Here is a 17,664-nt window from a genome sequence, read left to right on the forward strand (position 1 = left end):
GTGAGGGTTCCCGTCTCTCCCACACTTTCAGGCAGCGAGTTCCAGATTCCCCCCCACTTTCTGAGCGAAAAAGGTTTTCCTCACATGTCCTCTAAACCTCCTGCCCCCCGCCTTAAATCAGTGCCCTCTGGTTATTGACCCCTCCACGAAGGGGAAAAGTACCTTCCTACTCACCCCATCTATGTCCCTCTTAATTTTATATACCTCGATCAGGTCTCTTCAACCTTCTATGCTCTAAGGAAACAACCTCAGCCTATCCCCTCTCTCTTGATAGCTGAAACACTCCAGCCCAGGCAGCATCCTGGTGAATCTCCTCTGCACCCTCTCCAGTGCAATCACTCCCTTTCTAAAGTGCGGTGACCAGAACTGTGTATGGTACTCCAACTGTGGCCTAACCAGTGTTTCATTCAGCTCCAGCATCACCTCCCTGCTCTTATGTTTAATGCCTGTTACCAAAGGCAAGAATCCCATAGGCCGCCTTAAACATCTCATCTGAATTGTGCTGAAACTGTGCTTCTCAATATGTATTCTCAGACTCTCCTTAATCTTCCCACCCCCTCCCCCAATATTGGCTAAATGACCTGCGGCAGAACCTTTAATTGCCGTACTCGCATGTTACTGAATGCTCTCCCTAACTTCCCCACCTTGGTGCCTCTCTTCTCCTCTAATAACCTGTTTAAATTTGAATTTTCTGATCAGTGCATCAATCATCAAACCACACACCGCTTTGCTCCTGAGCCTTGGGTGTTTTCACAGTGAAAAGTGTTACACAACACCCCCGGCCTATTGTACCTCCTCTGTGCCTGACTTTCATTTGTCTTGGTTTTCAGATAAGGGGACGAGAGACTTATGAAGTGTTGCTGAAAATTAAAGAGTCGCTGGAGCTGATGCAGCTATTGCCACAGCACACGATTGAGAGCTACAGACAGCAGCAACAGCATCTGCTGCAAAAACAGTGAGTTCACACAACCTCCTGAGTAGACCAGGTTTACATGACCAGTGATCCATCCGAGACTTCAGCGACTGTCCAATCAGAGCTGCAGTTGTCTGATAAGCAGCTGGATCCCACGATTCATTAACTGCCTTAAACTCTTGTCAGTTTTCAGTGTTTCTTAATTTTTTCATGGCATGTGGATGTCATTGGCAAGGCAGCAGTTATTGCCCGTCTCTCTCTGCCTTGAGGCACTGACTTGAACTACTGCAGACCCTGCAATCTCTCGCTCTGATTTATAAACCCTGCTCGAAGCTTCAGCTTGATCAGTCCATACCTGAGCTTCCTGCAACCCAGTTGATCCTTGTCTTGATGTCTAGGAACATATCAAAATGGAGCAACTAGATACGATAGTGACATTTTAGTGAGTTTTGACAAATACATGCATAGGATGGGAATAGAGGGATACGGACCCCGGAAGGGGAGGGGTTTTAGTTCAAACGGGCAGCATGGTCGGTGCAGGTTTGGAGGGCCGAAGGGCCTGTTCCTGTGTTGTAATTTTCTTTGTTCTTTAACTACCCACAGTGACCTCCCTACCCATTAATGGAGACCTGCTTGATTCTAAAACCCTCTTTAAGACAAATCTGCCTAAAATAGTTTCACAGCACACTTGTATATGAACAAAAATGAATGGTGTCAGCATTCCTCTTATTCTTTGTAGAGGGAAGGAGATGTCATTGCAATATGAGACAGACTGTACAGTCTGACAGAGGAAGAATATGAAATGCAGATGTTGGCTTTCTCAATGATCAGCAATATCGCCAACAATGGCAGATTCTCAGTCCCCACACACCAAGGTCGATGGCAGGGATGGTCGAAGTGTAATTCAGGCAAAGCTCCCTCCCGTTTCTGCTCAACTTGGTTATGATTTAACATAAATATGTGTCATTAATTTAGTATTAGCTGACGGCACAGCAATCTGGTAAAACATCTGTGGCATTTTCATGAGCAAAATCCCGTCTTCATTCTTTCGGCAAGTATTTCACAGTGCCAGGAATATTTTATTTTGGGTGTTTCAGAAACACAAAGTCAGTTGGAAAATACAGAATCTATTTGTTTGCTTTCTCTCTCTTTTTCTTTCAGTTTTCCCCCCATCACATCTTTTGCCACCAAGCTCTCCAGCTTTCCTGGAGCTTCTTGCAGCAACCTCTATGCAAAAGAGTAAAGACCGTGCTGGTGATTTACTCTTTCCTCTTCTGTGATGGAGCCCGTGCCTGGGTTACTGAGTCTGGGGTGCAATGAAGCAATTTAAAAAGATTAGGTTTATTTTTAAATCTTTTTATTGTATTTGGCAGACTTGCATTCACAATGTGAAGAAATGCTGAAATGCGGTGATCAGCAACTCCATATCCCCAACTTCAAGCATCTATCTCCTTTTGTTGCTGTTTTAAGTTGTTATTTATTCTCAATGGGAGTTTCTTTGCTTCTTTTGTGCTTTGGTCACCTTTCTTTTGATCTGACCTTCATGATCATGACATTTGATTAACCTGTCCTTATTCCTTTTAAGTTGCTGTCTGTGACTGACGTGTCCGCCTCCATTGCTTTGATTTGGAAACATTAGTCGGGCTGTTTCTCTCATTTCACTTTCCCCTTGTGGTGGTGAGTGGGTTGGGGGTTTGGGTGGTCCATTGCCCAGTATCCTGACCAGCAGCAAACTCACCTCTGTGAATGGTAAGCAAGCAGATCCTTATTTTCTCAGCCTGTCTGTCTAACCAGGCGACCACAGAAACAGGGAACTGCCTGCAACTGTGATACCAAAGCAGAATATGTCCAAATACAGGGCAGCTTGGTCAGCCTAACATCACCTGTGAACTTACCTTTGTTTTCAGATACTCACTAGCCTGCCAAGTATTCCCTGTGTGCGATTTATTCCTCTACAAGACGAAGCTTCCCCTCAAAGTGCAAACAGTACCATTGTGTGGTGGAAAGATTGGGCAGAAGCAGCTCCCTCTTGGTATCACTGTACACAGGCTGGGATCTCGCTACTAGATGCTGAAGAGAATAACTAGTAGTGAAAGATCAGCGATCAAAGAAACAGTTGCATTTTGAAAACGTCCTGTAGTTTTGAGCTGCTCGCCTCTAGTTTGATTACAGCTGCTTCCTCCTTATTCTTCCTGACCATACTGCACCATTTTCTCATTATACCATCTAACTGAATTCAGCAAGCTAGACTCCACCTTCTTTTCCCTCATTTTAGTCAACATGGGGCACTGCATCAAACAATCCATCATTTGCACGGTAGCACAGTGGTTAGCACTGGTGCTTCACAGAGCCAGGGTCCCAGGTTCCATTCCTGGTTTGGGTCACTGTCTGTGCGGAATCTGTACGTTCTCCCCGTGTCTGCGTGGGTTTCCTCCGGGTGCTCCGGTTTCCTCCCACAAGTCCCGAAAGACGTGCTGTTAGGTGAATTGGACATTCTGAATTCGCCCTTCATGTACCCGAACAGGCGCCTGAATGTGGCGACTAGCGGATTTTCACAGTAACTTGATTGCAGTGTTAATGTAAGCCTACTTGTGACAATAAAAATTATTATTAAAGTGATCTATTTGTTATCATAGATTTTACACAAAGGTGCAACTCTGTGCAGGCATTTAACGGGGATGAATTTAATGGGAACTGTCCTTCCAGCATTCTTTAAAAATCTGTTCTGATGATGTGGCCACTGCTGACAAAGACCAGCAATTACTGCCCATCCCCTGTTCTGCTGCTGACCTTGTCCTGTAACATTTTCAGTCTGTGAGCTGGGGCTGCTCTAACTGCTGTCCAGTGGACCATTCATGTCCAGAATTTCTTCCCTCCAGCCTGCTAGTCATGTCTCCTTGTGTTAACTTGTAAACATGTTTAAACATGGAATCAAGTCTAGATACTGAGCTGTTTGGGGTCCCCATCACTCTGGCCCACTTGAAACAGAACTTACTGATACTTGCTGTTGTAGTAATCAGCAGCCAGACGTTTGGACTGATGATGTGGCCAGTGTCCCGTGACCAGTTTGGAGAACAAATGAGTTGCCACATTGGCAGCTGAGAAAGTTATTGCCAGCTGTGCAGCACTGGTCAATGCGAGCACAATGTTCAGGAAGCAGCCGCAACTATTTTTGAAAACAAAATGTTTCCAAAGCCTCAAATTTGTGGTAAGTGATAATCAGTTATCTTGAGAACATAGCACATGGATATCCCTGCATCTCTTAAGACATGATAAATCACAGAATCCCTACAGTGCTGAAGGAGGCCCTTCGGCCCATTGAGTCTGCATCGACCCTTCTGAAGATCACCCGACCTAGGCACACTCCCCCGCACTATTCCCGGACACTAAGGGGCAATTTAGCATGGCCAATCCACCTAACCTGCACATCTTTGGATTTGGGGAGGAAATCGGAGCACCCGGAGGAAACCCATGCAAATGCCACACAGACCCAAGGTTGGAATCGAACCCGGGTCCCTGGCACTGTGAGGCAGCAGTGCTATGTTCCCAGAATAACAGGCTCCTCTGCTTCAGGGACTGTGCACAGGATCTGGGCAAATGGTCACAAAATCACATTTTTGGCATCCTTAGAATTTTTGAGGATGTTTATGTTCTTGGGAAATAGTAATGGTGAGGAAATGCAGCCCCTGGGGTCTATTCCACCATTCAGTCAGATCATGGCTGATCTGGTCCTTGACTCCATCCACATGAGCCTTTGTTCCATGTTCTTTATTACCCTCCACAACAGTGGTACTCACACCAAAACTAGTTTACAATGACAGCATTTTCAAAATCTTTATCTTCTATACATTTAAAAGTATTAAATTAAGGGATATTTCCTTCTGCGAAATGCAATTGAACCTGCAGCCAACAACAGCGACTCAGGGCAGCACGGTGGCACAGTGGGTTAGCCCTGCTGCCCCACGGCGCCAAGGTCCCAGGTTCGATCCTGGCTCTGGGTCACTGTCCGTGTGGAGTTTGCACATTCTCCCCGTGTTTGCGTGGGTTTCGCCCCCACAACTCACGGTAGCATTGTGGATAGCACAATTGCTCCACAGCTCCAGGGTCCCAGGTTCAATTCCGGCTTGGGTCACTGTCTGTGCGGAGTCTGCACATCCTCCCCGTGTGTGCGTGGGTTTCCTCCGGGTGCTCCGGTTTCCTCCCACAGTCCAAAGATGTGCAGGTTAGGTGGATTGGCCATGATAAATTGCCCTTAGTGTCCAAAATTGCCCTTAGTGTTGGGTGGGGTTACTGGGTTATGGGGATAGGGTGGAGGTGTTGACCTTGGGTAGGGTGCTCTTTCCAAGAGCCGGTGCAGACTCGATGGGCCGAATGGCCTCCTTCCGCACTGTAAATTCTATGATAATCTATGAAACCCAAAGATGTGCAGGGTAGGTGGATTGGCCACGCTAAATTGCCCCTTAATTGGAAAAAATGAATTGGGTACTCTAAATTAAAAACAAACAACAGCGACTAGATATTTTATTGCCTTGTTTTAGTGCCAGAGCTCTTAAAATGCTCAGAATCTGAAACCGAACAATGTGTGTTTTTACAAAATCTGCATTCAAGCCCCTTACTGTCAAGCTTGCAGTTATGAGGTGTACAAATTACTAATAATAATCTATTATTGTCACAAGTAGGCTAACATTAACACTGCAATGAAGTTACTGTGAAAATGTCCTCGTCGCCACACTCCGGCACCTGTTCGGGTACACAGAGGGAGAATTCAGAATGTCCAATTCACCTATCACGTCTTTCAGAACTTGTGGGAGGAAACCGGAGCACCCGGGGGAAACCCACGCAGACATGGGGAGAACGTGCAGACTCCGCACAGACAGTGACCCAAGCCGGGAATCGAACCCGGGTCCCTGGCGCTGAAAGCCACAGTGCTAACCACTGTGCTGCTGTGCCAAATTAAACCAAACCTGGGGTGTCCCAATCCCAGAACCTTTGCAAGTAACCACAGAGTAATGATTTTGGCACTGAGGGATTGTGCCAGTGATTCAGTGAACGACATTTGTGGACACTGGGCAGGGTGAAACATGAAATTTGTAGAGTGATGTCAATGGTTGAACCAGGCCTTTAGCTCCTGCACTCGGCTCCCATTGTGTGATCAGACCCTTTCAATATGAGTCCAGTGATTCCGAAGCATGTTCATCCAAATTAATCTGTTCAAAACCACAATCTCATCCCCAGGAAATTGTCATGATCATGAAGATGGGCAAGACTAAGACTTGGGGTTAAATCTCTCAATCCTTACTGGTTGTTTTCTTTTCTCTTTCTCTCTCTCTCTCTCTCTCTCTTCTCCCCCCCTCGCCCTCCCTCTTCAGTCTGCTCAAGGCCTGCTTTCAAAATGAACACTTGGAGTCAAACAGCGGCAAAAGGCTGTTGATGAAGGAGAAAACATCCGAATACGTACAGACTGAGAACACCTTACATAACCTGGGAAAAGGGGGGTGGAGCGAAGAGGGCACAGCTCAACCCTGCCATTATTTATAAAGGGGAATTGCCTCTGAACTCGAGTGGTTTAAGAGGGAAGCATTTTTCACTTCAAGTGGCACAAGAATCTCGAGTTGATTGGATGTGTGACGAGCCCTGTAATTCCCAAATGCTGCAAGAGGAAATCTTCTGGCATTTACTGGTGTCCTTCAGTCTGCACTTGTTACTCACGCTAATATTTCACAGCTGTTTCTTGCAGGCAGTTTGTAAGCAGCTATTTCCGGAGCAACTCCATCTGATGCGGCTTTTAAGTTCCATTCCAGCGAGTGCTCTGCGCACAGTGACTGCTTCCCTAGCAGAACATGTATGATAGCCAAGTGGTTATGCTTCTGGATTAGCGAACCAGAGGTTAGGAGTTCAAATCTCACTGTGGCAAACCATCACATCAAACTCCTTCAATCTGATCATCTCTGGACAGGCACCAGACAATGGCCAGGTGATTGGCTTAGAGAGTACCTGCCCCTAATCCATCTATCACTTCAATGTTATTGTGGAACGGGGCCAAACAATGTCAATATAACCCACATTCTAAAGAAAACCAGTAATGCAGAAACACAAAACTGAAATTCTCCGACATCTGCTGATCACTTTGTGACCATCGTCCATTATGTTTCATTGTGAGTATTCACAAGTCAGGAAAAATTAACAGTAACTATTTCAGAAAGACTCATTTTAAAATATAACTGCATCACTATATTAACAATCTTACATCGACATGTGCTTTTTGTGAATCTTTCCATAATTTCCATGTCTGCATTTCTAATAGAGCTCCTGCACTGGTGGAAGGACAGGATTGCACAGTGACAAGTTTAATACATTGGTCCATTGTAAATTTGGACATGGAAATTTATCATAGAAATATAAAAGTAAGGGCAGAATGTGTAACTTTAAGTGGCCAGCTTTCCATCCACTCCAACCCTGCTTCACCAGCTTTCCATCCACTCCAACCCTGCTTCACCTGAAAACAAAGCTCGGTCTTGAATCCCTGGGTGCAACCCCGCAGGACGTTGACAGGTTTTCCCATCCAGTTGTTACATCTATCCGCAAGAGGTCAAATTACGTCGTAACCAATCCCAAAAAAAACTTTTTCAAAAGCTGAATCTGATCGATCATATAATCCAGTAAAGTTGCCATAAACCCAGATGACCGTCGGCTGGTGGTGGCTTAACCTGAGGGTCACCACACCTCAGGCGAGGGGCAAAGAGAACAAAGAACAAAGAAAAATTACAGCACAGGAACAGGCCCTTCGGCCCTCCAAGTGTGTGCCGATCCAGATCCTGTATCTAAAACTGTCGCCTATTTTCTAAGGATCTGTATCCCTCTGCTCCCTGCCCATTCATGTATCTGTCTAGATACATCTTAAATGACGCTATCGTGCCCGCCTCTACCACCTCCGCCGGCAATGCGTTCCAGGCACCCACCACCCTCTGCGTAAAGAACTTTCCACGCATATCTCCCTTAAACTTTTCCCCTCTCATCTTGAACTCGTGACCCCTAGTAATTGAGTCCCCCACTCTGGGAAAAAGCTTCTTGCTATCCACCCTGTCTATACCTCTCATGATTTTGTAGACCTCAATGAGGCCCCCCCTCAACCTCCGTCTTTCTAATGAAAATAATCCTAATCTACTCAACCTCTCTTCATAGCTAGCACCCTCTACACCAGGCAACATCCTGGTGAACCTCCTCTGCACCTTCTCCAAAGCATCCACAGCCTTTTGATAATGTGGCGACCAGAACTGTACGCAGTATTCCAAATGTGGCAGAACCAAACTCTCATACAACTGTAACATGACCTACCAACTCTTGTACTCAATACCCCTTCCGATGAAGGAAAGCATGCAGTATGCCTTCTTGACCACTCTATCGACCTGCGTATGGCACCTTCAGGGTACAATGGACCTGAACACCCAGATCTCTCTGTACATCAATTTTCCCCAGGGCTTTTTCATTTACCGTATAGTTCGCTCTTGAATTGGATCTTCCAAAATGCATCACCTCGCATTTGTCCGGATTGAACTCCATCTGCCATTTCTCTGCCCAACTCTCCAATCTATCTATATTCTGCTGTATTCTCTGACAGTCCCCTTCACTATCTGCTACTCCACCAGTCTTAGTGTCATCTGCAAACTTGCTAATCAGACCACCTATACCTTCCTCCAGAACATTTATGTATATCACAAACAACAGTGGTCCCAACACAGATCCCTGTGGAACACCACTGGTCACAGTTCTCCTTTTGAGAAACTCCCTTCCACTACTACTCGCTGTCTCCTGTTGCCCAGCCAGTTCTTTATCCATCTAGCTAGTACACCCTGGAGCCCATGAGACTTCACTTTCTCCATCAGCCTATCATGGGGAACCTCATCAAATGCCTTACTGAAGTCCATGTATATGACATCTACAGCCCTTCCCTCATCAATCAACTTTGTCACTTCCTCAAAGAATTCTATTAAGTTGGTAAGACATGACCTTCCCTGCACAAAACCATGTTGCCTATCACTGATAAGCCCATTTTCTTCCAAATAGGAATAGATCCTATCCCTCAGTATCTTCTCCAGCAACTTCCCTACCACAGACGTCAGGCTCACCGGTCTATAATTACCTGGATTATCTCTGCTACCCTTCTTAAACAAGGGGACAACATTAGCAATTCTCCAGTCCTCCGGTACCTCACCCGTGTTCAAGGATGCTGCAAAGATATCTGTTAAGGCCACAGCTATTTCCTCTCTCAATTCCCTCAGTAACCTGGGATAGATCCCATACGGACCTGGGGACTTGTCCACCTTAATGTCTTTTAGAATATCCAACACATCCTCCCTCCTTATGCCGACTTGACCTAGAGTAATCAAACATCTATCCCTAACCTCAACATCCGTCATGTCTCTCTCCTTGGTGAATACCGATGCAAAGTACTCGTTAAGAATCTCACCCATTTTCTCAGACTCCACGCATAACTTTCCTCCTTTGTCCTTGAGTGGCCCAACCCTTTGTCTCGTTACCCTCTTGCTCCTTATATATGAATAAATGGCTTTGGGATTTTCCTTAACCCTGTTTTGCTAAAGATATTTCATGACCCCTTTTAGCCCTCTTTATTCCTTGTTTCAGATTGGTGCTACATTCCCAATATTCTTCCAAATCTTTGTCTGTCTTCAGTCGCCTAGACCTTATGTATGCTTCCTTTTTCTTCTTAGCTCGTCTCACAATTTCACCTGTCATCCATGGTTCCCTAATCTTGCCATTTCTATCCCTCATTTTCACAGGGACATGTCTGTCCTGCACTCTAATTAACCTCTCTTTAAACGCCTCCCACATATCAAATGTGGATTTACCTTCAAACAGCTACTCCGAATCCACATTCCCCAGCTCCTGGCGAATTCTGTTATACTTGGCCTTCCCCCAGTTTAGCATTCTTCCTTTAGGACCACTCTTGTCTTTGTCCATGAGTATTCTAAAACTTACGGAATTGTGATCGCTATTCCCAAAGTAGTCCCCGACTGAAACGTCAACCACCTGGCCAGGCTCATTCCCCAACACGAGGTCCAGTATGGCCCCTTCCCGAGTTGGACTATTTACATACTGCTCTAGAAAACCCTCCTGGATGCTCCTTACAAATTCTGCTCCATCTAGACCTCTGACACTAAGTGTATCCCAGTAAATGTTGGGAAAATTAAAATCTCCTATCATCACCACCCTGTTGCTCCTACATCTTTCCATAATCTGTTTACATATTTGTACCTTTATCTCACGCTCGCTGTTGGGAGGTCTGTAGTACAGCCCCAACATTGTTACCGCACCCTCCCTATTTCTGAGCTCTGCCCATATCGCCTCACTGCTCGAGTCCTCCATAGTGCCCTCCTTCAGCACAGCTGTGATATCCTCTCTGACCAGTAAAGCAACTCCTCCACCCCTTTTACCTCCCTCTCTATCCCACCTGAAGCATCTATACCCTGGGATATGTAGTTGCCAGTCTTGCCCTTCCCTCAACCAAGTCTCAGTAATAGTAATAACATCATATTCCCGGGTACTAATCCAAGCCCTAAGTTCATCTGCCTTACCTGCTACACTTCTTGCATTAAAACAAATGCATCTCAGACCACCTGTCCCTTTGCGTTCATCAACTGCTCCCTGCCTACTCTTCCCCTTAGTCACGCTGACTTCATGACCTAGTTCCTTGCAGGCTTTAGTTAATACCTCCTTACTGTCCACTAACCTCCTCATTTGGTTCCCATCCCCCTGCCACATTAGTTTAAACCCTCCCCAACAGTATTAGCAAAAGCACCCCCAAGGACATTGGTTCCAGTCCAGCCCAGGTGTAGACTGTCCAAATTGTAGTAGTCCCACCTCCCCCAGAACCGGTCCCAATGTCCCAGAAATCTGAACCCCACCCTCCTGCACCATCTCTCAAGCCACGCATTCATCCTGCCTATTCTTTCATTTCTACTCTGACTACCACGTGGCACTGGTAGCAATCCTGAGATTACTACCTCTGAGGTCCGACTTTTTAACTTGGCTCCTAACTCCCTAAATTCTGCTTGTAGGACCATTCGGGAGTCTCGTTTTCGACCACAGAACCGCCTATCTACTCCCCTTACGATTGACTCCCCTATGACTATAGCCCTTCCACTCTTTTTCCCGCCCTTCTGTACAGCAGAGCCAGCCACGGTGCCATGAACCTGGCTACTGCTGCCTTCCCCTGGTGAGCCATCTTCCCCCAACAGTATCCAAAACGATATACCTGATTTGGAGGGAGATGACCGCAGGGGACACCTGCACTGCCTTCCTGCTTTATCTCTGCCTTTTGGTCACCCATTCCCTTTCTCCCTCAGCAATCCTAATCCTCAGCATCGCGGATGCTCCAAAGTGAATCCAACAGCAGCTCCAGAGCCGTCATGCGGTCTAACAAGAGCTGCAGCTGGACACACGTCCGGCACGTGAAGGAGCCAGGGACATCAGCCACGTCCCTGAGCTCCCACATTGAGCAAGAGGAGCATAACACGGGTCTGAGATCTCCTGCCATTTTTAATCTTAAGCTTAATTTAATCCAACTGTAACATCAAATAACAAATAAATGAAAAGGAAAAAAAATAAAGAAAAATTGTTACCAATCACACGATAGAAAAAAAAATAGAAATAGAAAAACCTTACCTTATCAACACACCTCAGGGAAAAGAAAAACTACTTACCAGTCACCAGCCAATCACTTACCTGCTGGCTGTGACGTCACGGTTCAAGTTCTTTCTACTTCTACCTGCCCTCGAGTCTCCCTCTTGATCTTTACTCGGCTGGGATCCTTGCAGTGATTGGGTTTTTTTTGGTTAGAGGAGGAGGTAGGGAGGGAGGCACTGAAGAAGCGTTTGGGGTTTAACTGTCACTTGACAACAGCTCCTCCACAAACCACCTTCTGGACACAGTGACCGCAATGCACTGATGCAAATTTTCCCCGCAACAGCCAATTAGCGGCTCCACTCTGCTGCCCTCTGCTGGCAAGGTAGAGAAGGCAGGGCCTTGATGAATAACCTCAGCCGGTACAGGAATTGAACCCGGGAATTGAAAGGGCAGGACGGTAGTACAAGTGGCTAGCACTGTGGCTTCACAGCACCATGGTCCCAGGTTCGATTCCCCGCTGGGTCACTGTCTGTGTGGAGTTTGCACATTCTCCCCGTGTGTGCGTGGGTTTCCTCCGGGTGCTCCGGTTTCCTCCCACAGTCCAAAGACCTGCAGGTTTGGTGGATTGGCTATGCTAAATTGCCCTAAGTGTCCAAAAAATGTTAGGAGGGGTTATTTTTTTTAAAAAATAATTTTTATTAAAGGTTTTCATAAAACATCAATAACAAAATGAGAAAGAAAAAAGAACCCAACAGGGTTAAGTACAAAACACAATCTAAAAAAGCAACCCCTCAAAACCCTCTTCCCCCCCCCGTTCCCCGGGGGGAGCCCGTACTTCTCCTCCAGCTCACCCAAGCTCGCGAACTTCCCGTCCACAAACAGGTCCCCCAACTTTCGTATGCCTGCCCTGTGCCACCCCGAAAACCCTCCACCTGTTCTTCCTGGGGCGAACCGGTGGTTCCCCCGTAATGGGGTCCACGCCGAGGCCCTAACTTCCCCCCTATGCCGCCTCCACTGCCCCCAAATTTTGAGGGCCGCCACCACCACTGGGCTCGTGGTATACCTCCTTGGAGGGAGCGGCAGCGGCGCCGTTGCCAGCGCCCCAGACTCGTACCCACACAGGACGCCGTCTCCAGCCCCCTCCCCCTCCATCACCCACTTGCGCACTATTGTCGCATTGGCGGCCCAGTAGTACCCACAGAGGTTGGGCAGCGCCAGCCCCCCCCTATCTCTACTCCGCTCCAGGAACACCCTTCTCACCGTCGGAGTCCCTCGCGCCCACACAAACCCCATTATACTCCTGTTAACCCGCCTGAAAAAAGCCTTCGGGATAAACACGGGGAGGCACTGGAACAGGAACAAAAACCTTGGGAGCACCGTCATTTTGATTGACTGCACCCTACCCGCCAGGGACAGCGGCAACGCGTCCCACCTCTTGAACTCGTCCTCCATTTGCTCCACCAGCCTTGTAAAGTTAAGCCTATGCAGGGCCCCCCAGCTCCTGGCCACCTGGACCCCCAAATATCTGAAACTCCTCTCCGCCCTTTTTAGTGGGAGCTCGCCAATCCCCCTCTCCTGGTCCCCTAGCTGAACTACGAACAGCTCGCTCTTCCCCATATTGAGCTTGTACCCCGAAAAGTCCCCGAATTCCCTAAGCATCCTCATTACCTCTGGCATTCCTCCCACCGGGTCCGCCACATACAGCAGCAGGTCGTCCGCATAAAGCGACACCCTATGCTCCTCCCCACCCCGCACCAACCCCCTCCAGTTCCTCGACTCTCTCAGTGCCATAGCCAGGGGTTCAATCGCCAGTGCGAAGAGCAGGGGGGACAGGGGACACCCCTGTCTCGTCCCTCGGTGTAACCGAAAGTACTCGGACCTCCTCCTATTTGTGGCCACACTCGCCATCGGGACCTCATACAACAGCCTAACCCACCTGACAAACCCCTCCCCAAACCCGAACCTCTTCAGCACCTCCCACAGGTACCCCCACTCCACCCTATCGAAGGCTTTCTCAGCGTCCATCGCCACCACTATCTCCGCCTCCCCCTCCCTCGCCGGCATCATGATAACGTTCAAAAGCCTCCGCACATTCGCGTTCAACTGTCTCCCCTTCACAAACCCCGTCTGGTCTTCATGGATGATCTGCGGCACACAATCCTCAATTCTCGTGGCTTAGACCTTCGCCAGCACCTTGACATCTACATTTAGCAAGGAAATCGGTATGTAAGGCCCACATTGCAGGGGATCCTTGGCCCGCTTCAGGATCAAGGAGATCAGTGCCCGGGACATCGTCGGGGGTAAAGCCCTCCCCTCCTTTGCCTCATTAAAGGTCCTAACTAACAGCGGGCCCAACAGGTCCATATATTTTTTATAGAACTCGACCGGGAAACCATCCGGCCCCGGTGCCTTCCCCGCCTGCATGCTTCCTATCCCTTTGACCAGCTGCTCCAGCCCAATCGGGGCCCCCAGTCCCGCCACCAGTCCCTCTTCCACCTTTGGAAACCTCAATTGGTCCAGGAAACGGCCCATCCCTCCCTCCTCCCGTGGGGGCTCGGATCGGTACAATTCCTCGTAGAAGTCCCTGAAGACCCCATTGATGCCAACCCCACTCCGCACCACGCTCCTTCCCCTGTCCTTAACTCCCCCGATCTCCCTAGCTGCGTCCCCCTTCCGAAGCTGATGCGCCAGCATCCGGCTTGCCTTTTCCCCATACTCGTAGACCGCCCCCTGGGCCTTCCTCCACTGCACCTCCGCCTTCCTGGTGGTCACCAGGTCGAATTCGGCCTGGAGGCTGCGCCTCTTCCTCAACAATCCTTCCTCGGGTTCTTCCGCATACCTCCTGTCTACCCTCACCATCTCCCCCACCAGCCTCTCCCTCTCCCCCCGCTCGCTCCGCTCCTTGTGGGCCCTGATGGAGATCAGCTCTCCCCTCACCACCGCCTTCAGTGCCTCCCATACCATCCCCACTCGGACCTCCCCGTTGTCGTTGGTCTCCAAGTACCTCTCTATACTTCCTCGGACCCGCTCGCTCACCTCCTCGTCCGCCAACAGCCCCACCTCCAAGCGCCACAGCGGGCGCTGGTCCCTCTCCTCCCCCATCTCCAAGTCCACCCAATGCGGGGCGTGGTCCGAAATGGCTATTGCCGAATACTCGGTATCCTCTACTCTCGCTATCAGCGCCCTACTCAAAATGAAAAAGTCGATTTGAGAATAAGCCTTATGGACATGTGAGAAGAATGAAAATTCCCTAGCCCCCGGCCTTGCAAATCTCCAAGGGTCCACCCCTCCCATTTGGTCCATAAATCCCCTCAACACTCTAGCCGCCGCCGGCTTCCTACCCGTCCTAGACCTGGAGCGATCCAGTGCAGGATCCAACACCGTTTTAAAGTCTCCCCCCATTATCAGGATCCCCACTTCCAAGTCTGGGATCCGACCCAACATACGCCGCATAAAACCCGCATCGTCCCAGTTCGGAGCATACACATTGACCAGTACCACCCTCTCTCCCTGCAACTTACCACTTACCATTATGTACCTACCGCCATTATCTGCCACAATGCTCGACGCCTCGAATGACACCTTCTTTCCCACCAAGATCGCCACCCCTCGATTTTTGGCATCTAGCCCCGAGTGAAACACCTGACCTACCCACCCTTTCCTCAGTCTTACCTGATCTGCCGCCTTCAGGTGTGTCTCCTGGAGCATAACCACATCCGCCTTGAGCCCCTTCAGGTGCGCGAACACGCGGGCCCGCTTAACCGGCCCATTCAGTCCCCTTACATTCCAGGTTAACAGCCGGATTAGGGGGCTACCCGCCCCCCCTCCCCTGCCGACTAGCCATGACCCCTCCTATGCCAGCCACGCGCCCGCACCCCACACCCGGCCCGTTCCCCACAGCGGCATACCCCCGTCTCGACCCACCCCACTCGCTCCAGCTCCTAGGAGGGGTTATTGGGTTACGAGGATAGGGTGGAAGTGAGGGCTTAAGTGGGTCGGTGCAGACTCGATGGGCCGAATGGCCTCCTTCTGCACTGTGTGTTCTATGTTCCATGAACCCGCACTGCTGGCCTCGCCCCGCATCACGAACCAGCTGATTAGCCAACTACAGTGAATGTACAGACGTGGCTTTGTCACATTTAATACCCAATGAAAATGGTAAATGTGTCAAGTATCCTTGGCTAACAGGCCACTGCCCTTTCTCTTCCCATATTTCCATTTAGGTGGCATGAGCTTGGTACCAGCTTGAGAACAAAAAATGTTCAAACAGCTTCAGTAGTGTCCTGTCTGTAAACAAAACCAAAACCTGCCTAGTGGTGAGCGACAGACCTGCCTCACATTTTAATCCAGCATCCAAAATAGTTTCACAGGGACAATGGAAGTGGGTGATTAAATCCAAAGCCCTCACAAGCCCAATTCTTGATACCTTTCTGAACTCTCTTTAAGGAGAAAATCTGAAACTTAGAACAGGTGAACCCAGCCCTTAAAACTGTTCTTTCCTTGTAAACCAGCAAGGTTTCCATTTTGCGCCAGCGAAGCAGTGAGTCAGAGCCACAGAACAAATGCAACACAGAAAAGGCCCTTCGACCCATCGAGTCTGCACCGACACATGAAAGGCCCTGACCTGCCCACCTAATCCCATTGGCCAGCATTTGGCTCATAGCCTTGAATGTTAAGACGTGCCAAGTGCTCATCCAGGTACTTTTTAAAGGATGTGAGGCAACCCACCTCTATGCCCCTCCCAGGCAGCGCGTTCCAGACCCTCACCACCCTCTTGGTAAAAACGTTTTTACTCAAATTCCCCCTTCACTTTGAACTTATGTCCCCATATAACTGACCCTTCAACTAAGGGGAACAGTTCATAAGGAGGAAGCATTAGCAATTCTGGAAAGTGTGAAAATAGATAAGTCCTCTGGGCCGGATGGGATTTATCCCAGGATTCTCTGGGAAGCTAGGGAGGAGATTGCTGAGCCTTTGGCTTTGATCTTTAAGTCATCTTTGTCTACAGGAATAGTGCCAGAAGACTGGAGGATAGCAAATGTTGTCCCCCTTGGTCAAGAAGGGGAGTAGAGTCAACCCCGGTAACTATAGACCAGTGAGCCTTACTTCTGTTGTGGGCAAAATCTTGGAAAGGTTTATAAGAGATAGGATGTATAATCATCTGGAAAGGAATAATTTGATTAGAGATAGTCAACACAGTTTTGTGACGGATAGGCCGTGCCTCACAAACCTTATTGAGTTCTTTGAGAAGGTGACCAAACAGGTGGACGAGGGTAAAGCAGTTGATGTGGTGTATATGGATTTCAATAAAGCGTTTGATAAGATTCCCCACGGTAGGCTACTGCAGGAAATACGGAGGCATGGGATTCAGGGTGATTCAGCAGTTTGGATCAGAAATTGGCTAGCTGGAAGAAGCCAAAGGGTGGTGGTTAATGGGAAATGTTCAGACTGGAGTCCAGTTACTAGTGGTGTACCACAAGGATCTGTTTTGGGGCCACTGCTGTTTGTCATTTTTAAAAATGACGTGGAGGAGGGCATAGAAGGATGGGTGAGTAAATTTGCAGATGACACTAAAGTCGGTGGAGTTGTGGACAGTGCAGAAGGATGTTACAAGTTACAGAGGGACATAGATAAGCTGCAGCGCTGGGCTGAGAGGTGGCAAATGGAGTTTAATGCAGAAAAGTGTGAGGTGATTCATTTTGGAAGGAATAACAGGAAGACAGAGTACTGGGCTAATGGTAAGATTCTTGGCAGTGTGGATGAGCAGAGAGATCTCGGTGTCCATGTACATGGATCCCTGAAAGTTGCCACCCAGGTTGAGAGGGTTGTTAAGAAGGCGTACGGTGTGTTAGCTTTTATTGGTAGAGGGATTGAGTTTCGGAGCCATGAGGTCATGTTGCAGCTGTACAAAACGTTGGTGCGGCCGCATTTGGAGTATTGCATGCAATTCTGGTTGTCGCATTATAGGAAGGATTGGATAGGGTGCAGAGGAGATTTACCAGAATGTTGCCTGGTATGGAGGGAAGATCTTATGAAGAAAGGCTGAGGGACTTGAGGCTGTTTTCGTTAGAGAGAAGGAGGTTAAGAGGTGACTTAATTGAGGCATA

General features: G+C 48.5%; 1 protein-coding gene across 3 annotated transcripts in view; it reads left to right on the forward strand.

The window, feature by feature from the left end:
- Window positions 1–17,664, forward strand: part of tp63 (tumor protein p63) — a 284,904-nt gene that overhangs the window by 251,399 nt on the left and 15,841 nt on the right. For all 3 annotated transcript variants that reach the window (XM_072473636.1, XM_072473638.1, XM_072473637.1), the window contains one exon: window positions 831–955. In XM_072473636.1, coding sequence (XP_072329737.1) covers window positions 831–955 — 125 coding nt within the window. The remainder of the gene's footprint in view (window positions 1–830; window positions 956–17,664) is intronic.

This window comes from Scyliorhinus torazame, chromosome 14 (genome assembly GCF_047496885.1).
Source record: "Scyliorhinus torazame isolate Kashiwa2021f chromosome 14, sScyTor2.1, whole genome shotgun sequence".
Lineage (NCBI taxonomy): Eukaryota > Metazoa > Chordata > Chondrichthyes > Carcharhiniformes > Scyliorhinidae > Scyliorhinus > Scyliorhinus torazame.